At 46.8% G+C, this 21,464-nt stretch overlaps 1 protein-coding gene across 1 annotated transcript in view; it reads right to left on the reverse strand.

Annotated features, from left to right (window-relative positions):
* The window catches only part of LOC140425860 (synaptonemal complex protein 2-like), a 157,324-nt gene that overhangs the window by 102,110 nt on the left and 33,750 nt on the right, over window positions 1–21,464 (reverse strand). The window contains exons 4-6 of the mRNA XM_072510244.1: window positions 20,734–20,884; window positions 20,592–20,641; window positions 18,258–18,372 (exon numbers count right to left, since the gene is read on the reverse strand). Of these exons, the coding sequence (XP_072366345.1) occupies window positions 18,258–18,372; window positions 20,592–20,641; window positions 20,734–20,884 (316 nt within the window). The remainder of the gene's footprint in view (window positions 1–18,257; window positions 18,373–20,591; window positions 20,642–20,733; window positions 20,885–21,464) is intronic.

Below are 21,464 nucleotides of genomic sequence, written 5' to 3' on the forward strand. Positions count from 1 at the left end.
CCGGTCTGGAATTCCTTTCAACTGACATTTGCAAGCCTCCCACATGTCAGATGTGATTTGCCCTCAAACATCCGCCCCCAATCTAGGTTCTTCAGTTCCTGCCTAATATTGTTATAATTAGCCTTCTCCCAATTTAGCACATTCGCCCTAGAACCACTCTTATCCTTGTCCACCAGCACTTTTAAACTTACTGAATTGTGGTCACGGTTTCAAAAATGCTCCCCTACAGAAACCTCGACCACCTGGCCGGGCTCATTCCCCAATACCAGGTCCAGTACAGCCCCTTCCCTAGTTGGACTATCTACATATTGTTTTAAGAAGCCCTCCTGGATGCTTCGTACAAACTCTGCCCCGTCCAAGCCCCTAGCACTAAGTGATTCCCAGTCAATATTGGGGAAGTTAAAGTCTCCCATCACAACAACCCTGTTGCTTTTACTCCTTTCCAAATTCTGTCTACCTATCTGCTCCTCTATCTCCCGCTGGCTGTTGGGCGGCCTGTAGTAAATCCCCAACATTGTGACTGCACCCTTCTTATTCCTGATCTCTACCCATATACCCTCGCTGCCCTCTGAGGTGACCTCCCGTAGTACAGCTGTGATATCCTCCCTAACCAGTAGTGCAACTCCTCCACCCCTTTTACATCCCCCTCTATCCCACCTGAAACATCTAAATCCTGGAACGTTTAGCTGCCAATCCTGTCCGTCCCTCAACCAGGTCTCTGTAATGGCAACAACATCATAGTTCCAAGTACTAATCCAAGCTCTAAGTTCATCTGCCTTACCGGTTATACTTCTTGCATTAAAACATATGCACTTCAGGCCACCAGTCCCGCTGTTTTCAGCAACATCTCCCTGTCTGCTCTTCCTCAGAGCCATACTGGCCGTATTCCCTAGTTCTCCCTCAATTTTTTCACCTTCTGACCTATTGCTCCGGTACCCACCCCACTGCCACACTGGGCACAACCTTCCATTCAGAAAAAAAGGAAAGAAGGGCCACAGAGAATTGGGTTTAATCTAATATCAAGGATCTTCCAAAGGTTTAATTTAAAGGGATAAGTCATGACAAGAAACTCAAAGCCTTGGTGAGCTCCTCTTGCTCCTTGTGGGAGACTGGGAGCATTTCCAGGGCCTGGGACTAGCATGTGTGCAAGGCGTGTGGATAGCTCCTGGAAACACTGGATTTAGAGCTGGAGTGGCAGTTGGGGGGACTGTGGAGCATCCGTGAAGCAGAGTGTTGTGGATAGCATGTATAGTGAAGTGGTCACACTACAGGGTCAGACTTCTCGGGCAGGAAGGGAATGGGTGACCATCAGGCAGAGCAAGAGAGCTAGGCAGGCAGTGTAGCAATCCCGTGGCCATTTCCCTGCAAAATAGATGTGCCGCTTTGGATACTGCGGAGGGAAATGGCCTCTCAGTGGAAAGCAGCAACAGCCATATTTGTTGCACCACAGTTGGTTCTGCTGCAGACGGGAGGAGTAAAAAATGTGGGAATGCAACAGTTACAGGGATTCGATTGTAAGGGGCATAGCTAGGCTTTTCTGTGGCCACAGACGAGACTCCAGGATGGTATAAAAGCAAATTACTGCGGATGCTGGAATCTGAAACCAAAAAGAAAATGCTGGAAAATCTCAGCAGGTCTGGCAGCATCTGAAGGGAAAGAAAAGAGCTTACGTTTCGAGTCCAGATGACTGTGTCAGGATGGTATGTTGCCTCCCTGGTGCTAGGGTCAAGGATGTCTTGGGAGAGGTTAGAGGACATTCGGGAGGGGGGTAGGATGAACAGCCAATTGTTCTGGCACATGTCGATGCCAACGACGTCGGTAGAAAAACAGAGGAGGTCCTAAAAGCAGAATATAGGGAGTTAGGAAAAAAGGAGAGAAGTTGGACCTCAAAGCTCGTGATCTCAGGATTACTACCAGTGCCATGCGCTGGGCAGAGTAGAAACAGAAGGATATGTAGGACGAATACATGGCTGAAGAGATAGTGTGAGGGGAAGGGTTTCAGATTCCTGGGTCATTGGGACGAGTACAAACTGGACGGGTTACACATGGGCAAGACAGGGACTGATGCCCTAGGGGGATTATTTGTGGAATGGTTGGGGAGGGTTTAAACTAAAATGGCAGAGCAATGGGAACCTATGTAAAGAGTCAGAGGAGGAGGAAACAAGGACAAAAACAAAAGACAGAAAGGGGAAAAGGAAAAAGTGATAGACAGAGAGACAAAGCTGAAAGGCTCTGTACCTGAACGCACGGATTATTCATAGAAAAGCGGAAAAAGTAATCGTGCAAATAGACGTAAACGGGTATGATATAATCAGGATTATGGATTCATGGGGCACGATTCTCAGGCTTCATTGCGCTCTCGCCCGAGCAAAACAAGGCCGGTGAATAGCGCGAGAGGCTTAAAACAATAACTGCTCCAGGCGCCAAACAGTTGGGATGCAACTGGCCCGCTCCAGAAAGAGAAATCGGGATCCCGCCGTAGCGAGAAACTAATTATCACCCTTTAAGCTCTACGTCCATACAATTAATGGGAGCCAGCTCTTATCCTACTGCCTCAAATCATTCACTGGCCGCCCTAGCATGTGGTCATGCTGGCGCCGATTAGTACTCCTTTTTAAAAACGGGAGCCTGGTGGAAGGGCTTCTGCTGGGAGCCAAGGTGAGTAGCCATCTTTGCTCACAGGCAAAGAGCCAGGGGGCGCTGGGTTTGCCGCCCTAGCACTCGGCGGAGAGTGGGGGCCCCTATGCATGGCACCACCATGCCAACCCCTGGATAGTGTGTACCCATTCTAGGTTCAACCCTTGCCCCCGTCTCTCTGCACCACCGACCACCCATAACCCCCACAGACTGCAGAGGCCGAAGGCTATCGCGAATAAGGAATTGACAATCGTTGTTAGGTGAGCACTTCACACAACCCACCTGGATTCCCATGGGTGGGCGGGCCATGTAGCATGTGGGAGTCATTGCCGAGCATCCCAATCAGACCGCATTGCCTGAACACTGCGGGAGGAAACACCACACACGCAGCAGCCAACATCCGAACACCCATGGGATGGGACACAGCTCCGGGGCATGTCCGTGGCCGGAGGGTGGATGAGTGCCTTAGGGAGAGGACCAGCGCCCGGTCCAGCAGACACCCTCAGGTGTCTGGGGTACAAGGTCTGGGGTCTGGTGAGGGCGGTCGCTATGACCGCAGTGCTTTTGCAAGGCGGAAGGGGTTGGGGGGTGGGAAATCAATGGTGAATGGAGAGTACCGGGGTCAGAGCCACCGCTTCAGTCCAACACCCTCTCTCAATTCCTTACAGATTTGAACATTATGGAAGGTATTTTGGACCCCACAGAATTGCGTTAGTGGCTGCTAGGTAGGGCAGCCAGAACCCGGAGACGGCAGCAGCAGCAGCGTCTGAAGATGCTCGAGTAAGCGGCCCATGCGCCAGACCCACACCACGTCCCGAGGACCCAGCCACCCATAAGGCCAGGGATGTACCTAGAGGTGAAGGCCTGCGATGGTCCAGGGTGTACAGGCATCACTGGTCATTTGAACTGATGATGGACAGCGTGTACCGCAAGAGGCTCCACCTCAAAAGGAGACTGTGTGGCACCTGTGCCATGTCCTCGCAGACTTGTCACCACGTGGAGGAGGAGGACACCTGCTCCCGCTGGCCGTCAAGGTCACTGCAGCCCTGAACAATTAAACCTCGGGATCTTTCCAGGGCTCGAGCATAGAACATAGAACATAGAACAATACAGCGCAGTACAGGCCCTTCGGCCCACGATGTTGCACCAAAACAAAAGCCATCTAACCTACACTATACCATTATCATCCATATGTTTATCCAATAAACTTTTAAATGCCCTCAATGTTGGCAAGTTCACTACTGTAGCAGGTAGGGCATTCCACGGCCTCACTACTCTTTGCGTAAAGAACCTACCTCTGACCTCTGTCCTATATCTATTACCCCTCAGTTTAAAGTTATGTCCCCTCGTGCCAGCCATTTCCATCCGCGGGAGAAGGCTCTCACTGTCCACCCTATCTAACCCCCTGATCATTTTGTATGCCTCTATTAAGTCTCCTCTTAACCTTCTTCTCTCCAACGAAAACAACCTCAAGTCCATCAGCCTTTTCCTCATAAGATTTTCCCTCCATACCAGGCAACATCCTGGTAAATCTCCTCTGCACCCGTTCCAAAGCCTCCACGTCCTTCCTATAATGCGGTGACCAGAACTGTACGCAATACTCCAAACGCGGCCGAACCAGATGTAGCGCACAAAGACTCCGAGACGAATATAGTGAAGTCGATGAGGCTTTATTAAGCGTGTCTGTTCCCCAGCAGCTCGATAGTAAACTGGCCTGCGGGGGAAGACACCGGCTTCTTATACTTCGCCTTCAGGGCGGAGCTTGAGGTCAACGGCCAACCAGGACCCGGGATCTGTCAGCCAATGACATTAGGGCTTCCAGTCCCACATGACCCCCAATACATACTACACCAGAGTTCTGTACAGCTGCAACATGACCTCCTGACTCCAGAACTCAATCCCTCTACCAATAAAGGCCAACACTCCATAGGCCTTCTTCACAACCCTATCAACCTGGGTGGCAACTTTCAGGGATCTATGTACATGCACACCTAGATCCCTCTGCTCATCCCCACTTCCAAGAACTTTACCATTAGCCAAATATTCCACATTCCTGTTATTCCTTCCAAAGTGAATCACCTCACACTTCTCTACATTAAACTCCATTTGCCACCTCAGCCCAGCTCTGCAGCTTATCTATATCCCTCTGTAACCTGCTACTTCCTTCCACACTATCGACAACACCACCGACTTTAGTATCGTCTGCAAATTTACTCACCCACCCTTCTGCACCTTCCTCTAGGTCATTGATAAAAATGACAAACAGCAACGGCCCCAGAACAGATCCTTGTGGTACACCACTTGTAACTGAACTCCATTCTGAACATTTCCCATCAACCACCACCCTGTCTTCTTTCAGCTAGCCAATTTCTGATCCACATCTCTAAATCACCCTCAATCCCCAGCCTCCGTATTTTCTGCAATAGCCTACCGTGGGGAACCTTATCAAACGCTTTGCTGAAATCCATATACACCACATCAACTGCTCTACCCTCGTCTACCTGTTCAGTCACCTACTCAAAGAACTCGATAAGGTTTGTGAGGCATGACCTCCTCTTCACAAAGCCATGCTGACTATCCCTGATCATATTATTCCTATCTAGATGATTATAAATAGAACATAGAACATAGAACAATACAGCGCAGTACAGGCCCTTCGGCCCACGATGTTGCACCGAAACAAAAGCCATCTAACCTACACTATACCATTATCATCCATATGTTTATCCAATAAACTTTTAAATGCCCTCAATGTTGGCAAGTTCACCACTGTAGCAGGTAGGGCATTCCACAGCCTCACTACTCTTTGCGTAAAGAACCTACCCCTGATCTTGTCTCTTATAATCCCCTCCAAGACTTTACCCACTACAGACGTGAGGCTCACCGGTCTATAGTTGCCAGGGTTGTCTCTGCTCCCCTTTTTGAACAAAGGGACCACATTTGCTATCCTCCAGTCCTCTGGCACTATTCCTGTAGCCAATGATGACATAAAAATCGAAGCCAATGGTCCAGCAATCTCTTCCCTGGCCTCCCAGAGAATCCTAGGATAAATCCCATCAGGTCCCGGGGACTTAGCTATTTTCAGCCTGTCCAGAATTGCCAACACCTCTTCCCTACGTACCTCAATGCCATCTAATCTATTTACCTGGAGCTCAGCATTCTCCTCCACAACATTATCTTTTTCCTGAGTGAATACGGACTAAAAATATTCATTTAGTATCTCGCCTATCTCTTCAGACTCTACACACAACTTCCCATCCCTGTCCTTGACTGGTCCTACTCTTTCCCTAGTCATTCGCTAATTCCTGACATACCTATAGAAAGCTTTTGGGTTTTCCTTGATCCTTCCTGCCAAATACTTCTCATGTCCCCTCCTTGCTCGTCTTAGCTCTCTCTTTAGATCCTGCCTCGCTACCTTGTAACTATCCATCGCCCCAACTGAAACTTCACACCTCATCTTCACATAGGCCTCCTTCTTCCTCTTAACAAGAGATTCCACTTCTTTGGTAAACCACGGTTCCCTCGCTCGACGCCTTCCTCCCTGCCTGACCGGTACATACTTATCAAGAACACGCAGTAGCTGATCCTTGAACAAGCTCCACTTATCCAGTGTGTCCAACACTTGCAGCCTACTTCTCCACCTTATCCCCCCCAAGTCACGTCTAATGGCATCATAATTTCCCTTCCCCCAGCTATAACTCTTGCCCTGCGGTGTATACTTATCCCTTTCCATCCTTAACGTAAGGATGGCCTGCAGGGCCTGTGTGGTATCTCGCAGGCCACAGGTGCATCTGACAGGTCACAGATGTCGTTTGCCCGGGCGGAACATATCATCTTTGACATGGACCAAGCCCATGATGCCCGGATTGCAGGATTCTCCGTCACCGCCGGGATGCTGCCCGCATGTTACGCTGAGCTCCCAGGACACCTGGGAGTGCCCTACATTAACAGATTCCACTCCCTGAACATTCAGCTCATGTGTGCAGGCCATTCAGCCCAGGGAGTGTCCACAACAGCTATATCCTGGGGCAGTCGCTCATCCCCGGCCTCATCGAGGACCGCATATGGACGGCTGGCTCTTGGGGGATAAGGGGTACCCGCTGGAGGACCTGGCTAATGACGCCAGTATGGAGGCCGGAGACTGATGTGGAGACCCAATACAACGAGGCCACCCGGGCTGTGATGAGCGGTGCAACTGACTGCTCAAAATGCGGTTCCAATGCTTCGACCGCTCCAGTGGTGCCCTACCACACACTGCCCAGAGAGTCACCTGCTTTCTGGTGGTCTCCTGCATCCTGCAAAACCTGGCACAGCAGCGGTGCGATGATGAGGAACATGTGGCCACCTCACAGGAGGACGACGAGGATGATGAGGTGGCGCTAGACCAGCAGGGGCTGGAGGACGATCCCAGGGAGGAACCCGAGGATGCAGGACAGGCGGCAGCGGCGAGGTACAGCAAGCCCAAAGAGCCAGAGATGCCCTCATAATCACCCACTTCACTTAGGATATGGCCTGGTCCATCATCAATACCTTACCCTCCCAGGGTATGTCACATCACTGCAAGGTGCTGTACCATCAGCGGATCACTGTTGAGGGCAGGGGGATGACAACCCGCAGAGAGCGGAGCGCCAGTGCTCCTCAATCTATGTCATAGTCCGACCCCTGTCTGTTTGCTGCGTGCTTGCTCACACGCATCACCTGCACGTGGTGTACCGTGGGGGAGGGGGGGGGTCACAGGTGTCATACAATTCCTCACTCTCCCACCATCTACCCCAGTGCTCTCAATGATCCTCGATGTGCTTTGCCTTCCTAGCACCACCGCTGCATCTTGGTGTACCCCCAGGATCCACATCTGTGGTGGAGGCAGCGAGCCGCTTACCTCGTCCCATGGTCTTCGATGCCCCTGGTGGGCGTCCTCTGGGGCCCGAGGGTCCGGCACACTTGTCAACGGCACATGCACAGCAATGCTGCCCTGTCCCGTGTACTGACCTCGAGATACAGCTTCATCAGAGGGGTGGACCACGGATGATCTGGTGACCACCATCTCCACTCCATGGGATGGGTCCAGGTTGGCACCCAGTGTCCCCTCCTCCCGCATGGTGCCCATCGGGCCCTAGGATTCACCTTGCGATGGAGGAGCAGCTGGTTCCAGTCCCGACTAACCCTGCATCATCTGCCAGCCCTGCCGGCTCTCCAATGTCTGCATCAAGTTGGCACGCCCTCGGCAATGCTCCTCAGTGCCTCGGCAATGCCCACCTGCAACTGGGATAAGCTCGGCAGCGCTTTGGCCATTCCCATCAGACAGCGGGACATGTCCCACAGCACCTCATCAAGGTCAGTCTGGTGCTATGTCACATCCCCCAGCGAGTCGGACATTCTGCAGAGACCCTCAGCCATGGGCATCACGGACTGCACCACTCCTTGGACACTTTCACTAATGGTGCTGCGATCGTGCACCAGGCTTTCCACTGCGGTCGCCACCCTAACAGTGTTGGCTTCTGTGCCACGCATTTCCGATAACATCTCCTGCGCCCAGAGCTTCTGGGACTCCTCCAATCGGCTATGGATCTGCTGGAATGTCCCTGACATCTCCCTCGGATAGTCCCGGCCGAATCCCAACCTCTCCATCAGCTCCGCTAAACCTGTACCAGAGGCTCAGCATTAGTCTGGGACCCAGCTGGGTCCTGGCATCCAGCAGACCTCGGATTGCTGCCTCGCCTCGGAGTTTCTGCCTCCGCCTGATGTATATCAGCAGCAGTGTGGTGCTCACCAGATTGTGCCCCAGAGGCCTGACCACTAACATGTCCCACTGAGGCATGTGTATCTGCGCTGGTCGAGGGCGAGAATGACAGCTGTGACTCCTTGATCGTGTTTTTCTTGGAGCTCTCCGGGGAGGGAGGGGGGCACTGATGTGGCCTGGAGTAGGTCGTTGACTTTCTTGGGAAACTGAAGGCCAGTCCTCCTGGTCACACTCAGAGCTTATGACCGGCACCATCTCATCCGAGGTGACACTGGCTGCCCTTTGGTTCACCCTTGGGGTAACAGGACATCCCTCCTGGCCTCCACTGCAATGAGTAACGTCCCTAGGTCTGCTGGGGCCGGTCTTCTCGACGCCATGGCTGCGAGCTGAATGGGGCTGGTTGTAAGTGCTGTTTATGTGCTGCCCAACCTCGTTAGCGGGGGACTGGTAAGCATGGTCCCAGTGAATCAGCTGGCGAGCCTTTATTTGCAATGAGTAGCCCGTGGGACACCAATTACCGTTGCATAGTGTTGCCGGCCTCGCTGGGCTGAGTGGCAGGAAGCTCACGGCAGTTTCAGCTCACTGCCACACTTAGACATCTTTCTGGAGAATCGTGCCCATGGCTGAAGGGTGACCAGGGATGGGAAGTGAATGCCCATGGATATTCAGTACTTAGAAGGACGGACAAAAAGGAAAAGGTGGTGGAGTGGCAGTGCTGGTTAAAGAGGAAGGATATTGGCTCCAACAATGTGGAATCTGTATAGGTTGAGCTGAGAAACACCAAGGGGCATAAAACATTAGTGGGGATTGTATATCGACCCCCCCAAACTGCAGTGGTGATGTTATAAATGGCACTAAATAGAAAATTAGAAGTGCATGTGAAAAAGGAACATTTGTAATTATGTGAGATTTTCATGTGCATAGATTGGCAAATCAAATTAGCCACATAACCGTAGAGGAAATTGACAGATGTAAGGAGAAACGTACAGTCTGAGGATAGTGATGAGGATTGTAAGCATGAGTGGCATAGTCAAAGGCTTGGTGGGATCTATTTAAATATGTCCAAGCATTGCCAAGGTTTGATGAGATGGAGGTAGAAGCCTTTTTCATTTCATTTGAGATGGTAGCTAAACAAATGAAATAGCCACCGGACATGTGGGTATTACTGATTCAAACAAAGTTAGTAGGTAGAGCTAATTAAGTGTTTGCATCACTATCAGAAGAGGTATCTGGGACATATGAGGTGGTGAAAAAAATCCATCTTAGGTGCATATGAACTAGTACCTGAAGCCAACAGACAAAGGTTTAGAAATTTAAGAAAAAAACCTGGTCAAACATATATGGAGTTTGAAAGGATCAAACAGAGTAATTTTGATCGGTGGATAAGGGCTTTGAAAATAGAGCAAACGTATGAAGCTCTCAGAGAAATGATACTTTGAGGAGTTTAAAAATTCAATTCCTGATTTAGTGAGAACTCGTGGAAGAGCAGAGGGTTAAAACTGCGAGGTTAGCAGCAGAAATGACAAGATAATTATGAATTAGTTCATAAATCAAAGCTTGGTTTCTGACATCAGTTTCAGCCTGAGAGGGATAGAAACTGGGGAAAAGAGAAATACTCAAGTGGTAGAGGTAAAGGAAATCTGATGGGAGATAATAAGGTGTATACACCTCAGATTTTTTTTTTTTAAATCCAGGAGGGTGGAAGAGAAATGAAAAGTTTCAAATGTTTTCACTGCAATAAACTAGGCCATGTAAAGTTACAGTGTTGGTGGTTGAAGAAAAGCACTGGGAAGGCTGATGGTAAAACAGGACAAGACAGTGGGGTTTGTTAAAGTGGTAAAGGAAAGCCCAAGTGAAGTGAACTAGGTGTAAAAGATTGTACAGCCTGATCAAGAGGTGATTGATAAGAAAGTGGCAGATCGCAAAGAATTTACTTGTGTGGATAAAGTTTACTGTGTGTATCAGGAGGAGCAGGTAAAGAAGTCACAATTTTAAGAGATATGGGACCTAATCAATCTTTAATGGTAAGAGATGAGGATGTAGTTTGGGAAGAGGACTGCCAGAAAAGGTTGTCATATATGGAATTCAGGCTGAGAAGAGTAGTGTTCCATTATATAAGGTAAGGTTGGAAAATCCAGTGAAGAGTGGTGAAGTGGTAGTATAAAGAACAAAGAAAAGTGCAGCACAGGAACAGGCCCTTCGGCCCTTCAAGCCTGCGCCGACCATGCTGCCCGTCTAAACTAAAATCTTCTACACTTCCGGGGTCCGTATCCCTCTATTCCCATCCTATTTATGCATTTGTCAAGATGCCCCTTAAATGTCACTATCGTCCCTGCTTCCACCACCTCCTCCGGCAGCAAGTTCCAGGCATCCACTACCCTCTGTGCAAAAAATTTACCTCGTACATCTCCTCTAAACATTGCCCCTCGCACCTTACCCTGGGAAAAAGGTCTTTTGACTATCCACTCCGTCTATGCCCCTCATAATTTGGAGACCTCTATCAGGTCGCCCCTCAACTTCCTTCGTTCCAGTGAGAAGTGAATACCAATGGATATTCAGTCCTTACAGGGTTGCAGGAGCAATAGAGAAACTATCTTGACCAGGAATACAGTTTATCTTGGGTAATAATATAGCTGGATCGCAGGTGGGAGTGATGCCTACTGTGGTTGATATGCCAGTGGCAAATCAGACAACTGAAGTGTTGAAGGACGAGTATCCTGGGATTTTTCCGGATTGCGTAGTAACAAGGTCGCAAAGTCACAGGTTACGACAAGAGGAGAAATCAAAGAGTGAAGATAGAGTTGAAGTTCAATTATCAGAAACAATTTACGATCGGGTGGTTGGAAAAGATCAAGAACAGGTGGAGGATGAGGCGGATATTTTTAGTTCAGGAAAATTGGCAGAGTTACAACAGAAAGATGTAGAAATAAAATGGATGTATCAGAAAGCATACACAGAAGAGGAATCTGAGTTTATACCAGAAATGGTATTACCTTGAAAATGATGTCTTGATGAGAAAATGGAGACCTTTACATATGCAGGAGGATGAAAAGTAGGCAGAAGTTCATCAAGTCGTATTGCCAGTAGGGTATAGAAAGGAAGTGTTGCGAGTAGCACATGAGGTACCAGTGGGAGGTCATTTGGGAATAAGGAAAACTCAAGCTAAAATCCAAAAACATTTTTATTGGCCTGGACTACGTAAAGATGTAGTTAAATTTTGACAATCATGTCACAATGTCAAGTGATGGAGAAACCTCAAGCGGTGATAAAACCAGTATCCTGGATACCCATTCCAGCATTTGATTGCATAGGACCGCTTCCTAAAACAAAAAGTGGGAATCAATATCTTTTGACTATAATGGATGTGTCTACTAGGTTCCCAGAGGCCATTCCAGTATGTAATATTATAGCTAAAAAGATTGTGGAGGAGTTACTTAAATTCTTTACTACATATTGACTACCCACAGAAATACAATCGATCAAGGAACAAATTTTACCTCAAGGTTATTCAAAGAAGTTATGGATAGCTTAGGAATAAAACAATTTAAATCAACTGCGTACCATCCAGAATCGCAGGGAGCGTTAGAAAGGTGGCATCAGACATTAAAGACAATGTTGAGGGCGTATTGTCAAGATTATCCAGAGGATTGGGATAAAGGAATTCCAATCATACTGTTTGAAATTAGGGATGCACCTAATGAGTCAACCAAATTCAGTCTTTTTGAACTAACCTTTGGTCATGAAGTAAGAGGACCACTTAAATTTATTAAGGAAAAATTGGCGCGAAGTCGGAACTTACATTATTGGATTACGTGTCAAATTTTAGGGAATGACATCCGGAGGTCGCAGCCATTCGGCGACTTTCTCGGGGAAAATTAAAATGTCAGCAGAAGCAAAATGCCAAAGGGGGAATGGGGGGGGGGGGGGGGGGGTGGAAGAGAGGGCCAGACTGTTGTTTTATGGTTGGGGTGTGTGAAGATTGTGATGGGGGTGGAAATGTTTATTTTACCACGTTTATGTCGCTGTTATTGTTATTATTATAAAAATTGCAAATACCCTAACAAAAATATATTTTAAAAAATTTTTAGGGTTCGATTAAATAGAGCAGGGGAATTGGCTAGACAACATTTAAATGTTGCACAACATGTGATGAAACCGGTCGCAGACAAGAAATCCAAAGTTTGTAGTTCTGCCAGTGGAGATAAAGTTTTAGTATTCTTACCAGTGGTAGGTGAATCTTTAAAAGCAAGGTTTTGTGGACCATATCAGATTGAAAGGAAATTAAGTGAGGTGAATTGTGTGGTAAAAACGCCAGATAGAAGGAAAACTCACCGAGTGTGTCATGTGAATATGCTTGAAAGGTATTTTGAAAGGGAAGGAGAGAAAAAGGAGGTGGTTTTAATGATTCTAACTCAAAGTGAAGAACCAAATCCAGATGACTTTGAATTTGACATACCTCAAATTAAATTACAAAACGAGAATGTTCTTAAAAAGTGGGATGAATTGTTAAGTTACCTTCCAGAGGAAAAACAAACTGACCTGAAAGAGTTATTGATATCACATGGGCAAGTTTGTAGAGATAAGTTGGGAAGCACTAAAATGGCTATACATGATGTAGATGTGGGAAATGCTGTTCCAATTAAACAACATCCATATAGATTTAACCCTTTAAAATTGGCACAGGTTAACAAAGAAATTGCGAATATGCTTAAAAATGGCATAATTGAAGTGAGTTGCAGCCAATGGAGCTCACCCATAATGATGGTACCTAAACCAGACGGTACCCAACAGTTGTGTGTGGACTATAGAAAGGTTAATGCAGTTACAGGAACGGACTCTTATCCTATCCCACGTTTGGAGATTGCATTGAGAAGGTGGGACAATCAGTATTTCCAAACTGGATTTACTTAAAGGTTATTGGCAGGTACCTTTATCCGAAAGGGCGAAGGAGATTTCTGCTTTTGTGACTCCAGATGGTATATACCAATTCAAAGTTATGCCATTCGGCATGAAAACACCCCAGCCACATTTCAACGGTTAACTAACAAAGTTGTTTCAGGATTACCCAATTGTGCGGTATAAATCGATGATCTGGTCATTTTTAGCCAGACGAGGCGGGTTTGGTGGTAAACCTAGCCAAAAGTGAATTTGGAAAAGCCCAAGTCACTTTCTTTGGCCATACAATCGCCTGGGTCGAATGGTCCCACAGGATGTGAAAACAAAGTTATTGGGGAGTTTCCAATACCCTCGACACAAAGGGAAATAATGCGATTTCTTTGCACGATTGAACTCTACCCGAAATTTGTACAAAATTTTAGTGTGATTGCTCCTCTGACGGACTTGCTAAAGAAGCGTAGCAAATTTAAATGGACAGCCGAGTGTTTATTGTTACAGCCATTTGATTTAAATATAATACATGTGGTACATGTGGCAGGACGAGAAAACGTGATAGCCGATGCTTTGTCATGAATGTGATGAAAAACAGGAGGTTCGGTGAAGGAAGAAGTAAAATGGACTATGTTATTAAAAATGTTTGCGTGTTTAGTTTTGTTAAAAAAGAAACGTATATTCACTGTCAATATTTCTTAACGGAAAGTGAAAAAGGTGAGAAATGAAACTATTTTTTTTTTCTTGGGGGAGGTGTCATGTGTGAGTACCTATAAGAAATGGATGTTTATCAAATAGCTGTAGCGGATGCACCTTTAAGAAATAGTTGTTTAACAGATAGCTGAAGTGATGTCAGAGTGTGGGTGGAGTTGGGCTGTCTGTCTTTCACTTTAGTTTTTGAGCAGGCAGCTACAGTGTGTTTAGTTTTGTTTTGCAGATTGGGAGCTGCATCCAGCAAAACCAGGTGTAATTCGGATTTCTTTCTGCATGAAAGGAATGTCTTCAAATCACTTGCTCATTTAAAAGTGATAACTGCTCTCAGTAGAGAACTTAAACCTGATGTCTGTGTTAAAGAGGGCATTTGTCTTATGGATGTTGCAAGGAAAGATTAAGGGTTACTTATAGAATATTGTATCTGTGGGGATGATTGGTGTTGATAGTTGTTAAGATGTTTACTGTGGGTTTATAAAGTGTTAACTAGTTTCATAAATAAACATTGTTTTAATTGAAAAGTACTTTAGCTTTATGTTGCACCACACCTGTAAAGTAGGCCCATGTGCTCCCCATAACCATTGAAAGTTGTGGGTCAGGTTAACTCCATAATATATTTTGGGGTTCTCTAAATCCTGGCCCATAACAAAGTTGACTATGATAGATTGGAAAACATTACTTAAAAGGATGACAAAGAACAAAGACAATTACAGCATGCACAAGAACAGGCCCTTCGGCCCTGCCAGCCTGCGCCGATCCAGATCCTTTATCTAAACCTGTCACCTATTTTCCAAGAATCTACTTCCCTCTATTCCCCGCCCGTTCATATATCTGTCTAGATGCATCTTAAATAATGCTATTGTGCCCGTCTCTACCACCTCCGCTGGCAAAGCGTTCCAGTGGATTGGCAATGACAAACATTCAAGGAGCGCATGGGCGAACTGCAACATCTGTTCATTCCTATCTGGCACAAGTAAAACAGGAAAGGTGGCCAATCCATGGCTTCCAAGGGAAATTGGAGATAGTATTTGATCCAAGGAAGAAACATACAAATTAGCCAAGAAAAACAACAGGTCTGAGCATTGGGAGCATTTAGAATGGGTAATTAGAATACCTGAGTAAGCTTGCAGGGTTTACTCGGAAAAAGTCTCTATAGGGAACGAAGAGAAAAAGATTGTTGAAGACAAGAAACAGGGAAATGTATATTAGGGGACAAAGAAATGGCTGAGCAACTGAACACAATTTTGTTCTAGCTGAATGCCCTTGATTGCTGAAGAATCTTCAGGTAAGCATTCTCGAAGGCAACCTTCAGGACGAGCGACAACGCAGAATCGCCGAGCAGAAACTTATAGCCAAGTTCCACACACAGGAGTACGGCCTCAACCGGGACCTTGGATTCATGTCGCATTACATTCACCGCCATCTGGCCTGGGCTTGCGAAATCCTACCAACTGTCCTGGCTTGAGACAATTCACATCTCTTTAACCTGGGATTACCCCTCTCTTTGGATTTGCAAGGACTAGGGACTTTTCACAGTAACTTCATTTGAGCCTACTTGTGACAATAAGCGATTTTCATTTTTTCATCTCATTTCATTTTTTCAATGATCCTGACCACCATCAACTGGGCCATCTCGAGCCATGCCTTCTTTATGGCAGAAAGTCTCTTCCTTAATGTCTATGTTTCTAATTAAGTTAAAACTAAGACAAAATAAGTTTAGTTTTGCCACACTCACTTCAAAGTTGTTTATGTACAGAGAAAAATGGTTTTAAAATGTTTCAGGCAAGGCACCTGTGCTTAATCCTGGAAACATTACCCTTTGGAGGAGTGCAGGATTTTATCCTGGAGATGTGCGGGGATGTAGGTTAAAACTGGTAAAATATTTTTTTTTTTTTTTTTTATTAAATCAGTGCATTGGTAGGTCCAACTTCCACATTTAAAAAAAAATTTAGAGTACCCAATTCTTTTTTTCCCAATTAGGGGGTAATTTAACGTGGCCAATTAACTTACCCTGCACATCTTTGGGTTGTGGGGGTGAAACCTACGCAAACACGGGGAGAATGTGCAAACTCCACACGGGCAGTGAACCAGAGCTGGGATCGAACCTGGGACCTTGGCGCTGTGAGGCAGCAATACTAACCACAGCGCCACCGTGCTGCCCCAACTTCCACATTTTAAGGGAAGTACATTAGGCTGCTTGAGCAAAACCTCTTCAAGAAAGGCAGGTTGCCTATCATACTCTAACTGTTTTGTTGAATGCAAGAACATAAGAGGACTTCCCTGAACCATGCTTCTCCTATTCAATATGACTGCTCACTTACTAGAACTCCATGCTCTCAGCCCCTTGCCAAATCCCTTGGTTCCTTAATACCCAAATACATTTTCAAAATTTACTGCAAAGGACAGACAACATGGCATAGTGGTTGAGCACTGCTGCCTCACAGCGCCAGGGAGCCAGAATCAATTCCGGTTTTGGGTGACTGTATGGTGTTTCCACATTCTCCAAGTGTCTGCGCGGGTTTCCTCAGGGTGCTCTGGTTTCCTCCCAGTCCAAAGATGTGCAGGTTAGGTGGATTGGCCATGCTAAATTGCCCCTTAGTGTCCACGGAGGTGCGGGTTAAATGAGATTGCAGGGATAGGGCGGAAGCCTGGTTAGTGCGCTCTTTCAGAGGGTCAGTGCAGGCTCAATTGGCCAAATGGCCTCCTTCTACACTGTAGGGATTCCATGATTCTATAAATCCAGGAGAATTGACAGCCCTAACATGTAGGTGTATATGTAACTGTAGGCAGCTTGCCTGATCTGGTTAGGTCATGAACTTGCTGCAGAATACAAGAGCATGGCACAATGCCTCACAGCGCCAGGGGGCCAGGATCAATTCTGGGCTGGTTTAGCAAAGGGCTAAATCACTGGCTTTTAAAACAGACCAAGACAGGCCAGCAGCACGGTTCAATTCCCGTACCAGCCTCCCCGAACAGGCGCCGGAATGTGGTGACTAGGGGCTTTTCACAGTAACTTCATTTGAAGCATACTTGTGACAATAAGCGATTTTCATTTTTCATCTCATTTAATTTTTTCAATGGTCCTGACCACCATCAACTGGGCCATCTCGAGCCATGCCTTCTTTATGGCAGAAAGTCTCTTCCTTAAGTTTCTTCCTTGTGCTTCTTCGGAATACATTTCTCCAGCTCCTCATACATCCCAGCAGTGTATTAAACAATGCATCATTAAATTGAGGCGTACCCACCAACTGTTCCAAATCTAAAACTTCTCGATCTTAACTATTCCACCAGTGGATTGGCCCTATTTTTTTGTTAATTTTCCCAATTAAGGGGCAATTTAGCATGGTCAATCCACCTACCCTGCACATCTTTGGGTTGTAGGGGTGAGACCCACGCAGAAACGGGGAAAATGTGCAAACCACGGACAGTGACCCGGGGCTGGGATAAAACCTGGGTCCTCGGTGCCATGAGGCAGCAGTGCTAACGACTGGCAGCACGGTAGCATAGTGATTAGCACAATTGCTTCACAGCTCCAGGGTCCCAGGTTCGATTCCTGGCTGGGTCACTGTCTGTGCGGAGTCTGCACGTCCTCCCCGTGTGTGCGTGGGTTTCCTCCGGGTGCTCCGGTTTCCTCCCACAGTCCAAAGATGTGCAAGTTAGGTGGATTGGCCGTGATAAATTGCCCTTAGTGTCCAAAATTGCCCTTAGTGTTGGGTGGGGTTGCTGGGTTGTGGGGGTGGGGTGCTCTTTCCGGGAGCCGGTGCAGACTCGATGGGCCAAATGGCCTCCTTCTGCACTGTAAATTCTATGTAAACTATGTAAACCATGCCACTCTGGATTGGTCCCATTTATAGCAGAGTTAAGATCATGCCATGCAGGTCTTCAAACCCTCTGCCACACAACTGACATCAAAGAAGAAAGCAATATGAAGATGTCTGCATTAAAGTGCCACAGGCAGACCCCAAAATTCCTTCAGTGTTTTTGACGTGATTTTGTAACCCCATCCCCAAGTCCGCTTCCAGCTTACCTCAAGTTAAAATCAAAACCTTTATTTCTTTCACAAACATTCCATGCTAGGTCTTCACCATCAATACCACAGACAATGATCATATTTTTGAAATTGATCAAAGCATTGTAATACAGGATGACTGCAGTTATTTTCAGTGTGGATTATGTGTACAGACTTTGAGGTTTACTTCACAACAATTTCCATTGAATTGCAAAACTTCTGGATTGGGATTTCAGCAGCAGAACTATTACAAATTTAAGATTAAGGTCTTACTTTTAATCCTTTTGACGTGCTGTACAGGTGTGTGTTGTTGATCTGAAAAATCTGAAAGAATCTGTCCAATTTGAGACATTTCCTGGTTTTCTTTTGGAGTTAGTGACTCAGTTGCCTTCAGCCAAAAACAAATAAAGCTTTAAATCGACTTACATTTCCCTATTATAAATAATCTTCGTGTTAGTGCCCGTTGCATAAGAATTTAATTTTGTAGCCATATACTGTATTTAATTACACAATAGGAACATCATATTTGGACAGGCATCACAGACACACAACTATTTATACCTCCTGGAAATTTGCAGTTCTTTATGCAACAAGATAAAATAAATTGACAATAGAGAATATATTGCACATTCGTCCACAAAGCCTCCACCTTCATAATGTCATATTATGGCTGTATTTAGTAGTATTTACAGAATGCAAATTGATTTTGATCATTGAACAACACAATAGTAACAGAAACTTTTTTTCTTTGGAAAAAATATAGTCATCTGCTGAGATCTTGGGCTAGATTCTCCAATGCTGGGGCTATATCCCCACGCTGACATGGGAACGGTGGCGTTTTACACCAGGAAAACCGGTGCAAAACGCCCACCGATTCCCCGTTTTGCTGGGGGCTAGCAGCCAGGCAGCGTAGAGCTCCCAGATCTAGTTGCCGATACGCCTTGGAGAATTGTCGGCTCCGTGGCTACGCATGCACACGCCAGCAACCTGCAGCGGAAACCGCTCGCATACCCAGCCCGCGAAATAGTCCCCCCCCTTCGGCCGGGTCGCACGCCCTGGACCGCCCCACCACAGTGCCCCCAGCCCCGAATAATGTCCTGTCTCCCCACGGATCGGCCATCGAAAATGGGTGTGGCATGTGGCTGTGCCGTCGGGAACTCAGCCGGTCCGGGGGGGGGGGGGGGGAGCATCGGGGGGGGGGGCAGGCCTCAGGCACTGGCCTGAGGGTGTCGATATGATGCAGAGTATGCCATTTTGGGAGGGGGCGGAGCATCGCAAAAGTGGTCCGCCCCCGATGGGTCAGGTAATGTGATTCTCCTTCCGTTTGCTGAACTCTATTTCGGCACCGGCGACTGGAGAATCCAGCCTCATACTTGTCATGCAGAACAAGTCCATTAGCGCGGGTTCAATTCCCATACCGGCCTCCCCGAACAGGCACTGGAATGTGGTGACTTGGGGTTTTTCCACAGTAACTTCATTGAAGCCTACTTGTAACAATAAGCAATTATATTATATATCATACTAAATAAATGAATGCACATGTTTATACAATCCCTTATGAGCGATTGGTGCATATATCAGTATGACAATACAACGGGGTAGGCAGGTAAGTGGAGTTGGAACACAAGGGCCACAATCGAATCAGCCAGAATATTATCAAGTGATAGTGTAGACGAGCACTGAATGGCCCACTGCTGCTCCTAATTCACATGCTTGCATATCATGTCGCCATGTCATGCGAGCACAATGTGGCCTAGATGTGGGCAAGTAAACTCCTGAATAAAATAAGGTCACAATCTGCCAGTGGGAGAGACTAGTGCACTGAACCAGACAGATGATCCATGGAAGACCATGGGCTGAATTCTCTGATTCTGCGGCTATGTCCGCAGGATCCGTCTGGTCTTACGACCAGAAAGTCAGCACCGCCCCCGCACCGATCCTCCATCCGGTGGGACTAGCAGTCGCACAGCGCAAAACCCCCGGCTTTACCTGCGGATACCGCTGAAGATTGACCGTAGCCATGCATGCGCACAGTGGTGGCCTCAACATGGAGCCGGCCGCGCACGGACCCGGCCTGAAAAAAACTACCCCCTTGTAACCAGCCTGGTCACTTCTGGACCACCCCTTACCAGTCCCACCAGCTCCCGCCAAAAAAAACCCTGTCAGCAGAATGGCTCCTCCCCCACCCCACCCTGTGGCCTGCCGGACACAGTCCGCAGCCGCCACGTGAAGTCACCGAACAGTGAGAGCAGACGCGAGCGATGCCGTCGGGGACTCGGCCCACCAGGGGCGGAGCATTGGGGGAGGGCCTCAGGTGACGTTATGAGGCCGTCTATACGGCATGTGCCGTACTCCCCGGGTACGCCATTTTCGAGGGGGTGGAGCAGCGCCGATTGGAGCATTTCTGGCAGAAGGGTTATTCTGCAACTTCTTCACTCCTTAAACAGCCAATTGGTTAGTAATTGAAACTGTCTTACCAAGACAACAGTGAGAATTGGAATAGTTCAATTACCGGGAATTTATTCAACAAAACCCTTCATCTAATGTTTCAGGAATACCATCAAATCAGATAAACCAGTCAATTTCAATAAAATAATTTCTTTATACCTCTCTCGGCTTCTTCTCATCTTCACTGGATTCAAGAGAGAGTGGCAAAACTTATGGTTGGAAGAAAAGTGACAGATTAACAGACAAGTTGTGTTAAAGACTCAGCAAAATGGTAAAAGATACATTCAATCATCAAGCAAACCTCTTAGCACAGACTTTTTTCTTTTTTTGCGTCTGCTGTAGTCTGCGATATTTGGAGTAACTTTGATGTGAGAGTCCAAAAGCCAGCTGTGTTCAGTCCCTCCACTACTTGAATCTTCGGTGAAAAATGTCTTTAGATCGCTTCTTTTATGCTGATATTACAAGGATGATTGATAGTTATCAGAGAGACTTCAAAACATCAATAAACTTAGAGAGAATTGGGAACTGTACACAATATTCGAGCTAAATCTAACTTGGGCATGTTCAGCATAACCTCCTTGCTCTTGTACTCTATGCTGCTATTAATAACGCCCAGAATATATATGCTTTGAAATGTAAATGTCACCACAGTCCCACAGGTCTACAGGCTGCTCTCCCCTTTGAGAGCTGACTGGTGATGATTTAACCAGAGGGTTATCACACCTCAGGCGAGGGGGAAGGTTAAGGTTATTTGCTTTATTAACTGCTCTGTCCACCTGGCCTGCCAACTTTAGTGATTTATACATATAAATACCCAGGCCCTTCTACTCCACTGTGCCTCAGTTAACTCTTTGCAAGAGCCATCAGCTCTTTCCCCATGCCTGCCAAATGTTGACTTTGCAAGTACATGTTTAATTCATGTTTCAAAATTGTTATTGAATCTGCTTCCAACGCCTGTGCATTCTTAAGTGTGAAAATATTTCTTATCTGCCTGGTGTTATTTTTTGTCAAATATCTTAAGCCCATGTCCTC

This window comes from Scyliorhinus torazame, chromosome 6 (assembly GCF_047496885.1).
Source record: "Scyliorhinus torazame isolate Kashiwa2021f chromosome 6, sScyTor2.1, whole genome shotgun sequence".
NCBI classification, from domain to species: domain Eukaryota; kingdom Metazoa; phylum Chordata; class Chondrichthyes; order Carcharhiniformes; family Scyliorhinidae; genus Scyliorhinus; species Scyliorhinus torazame.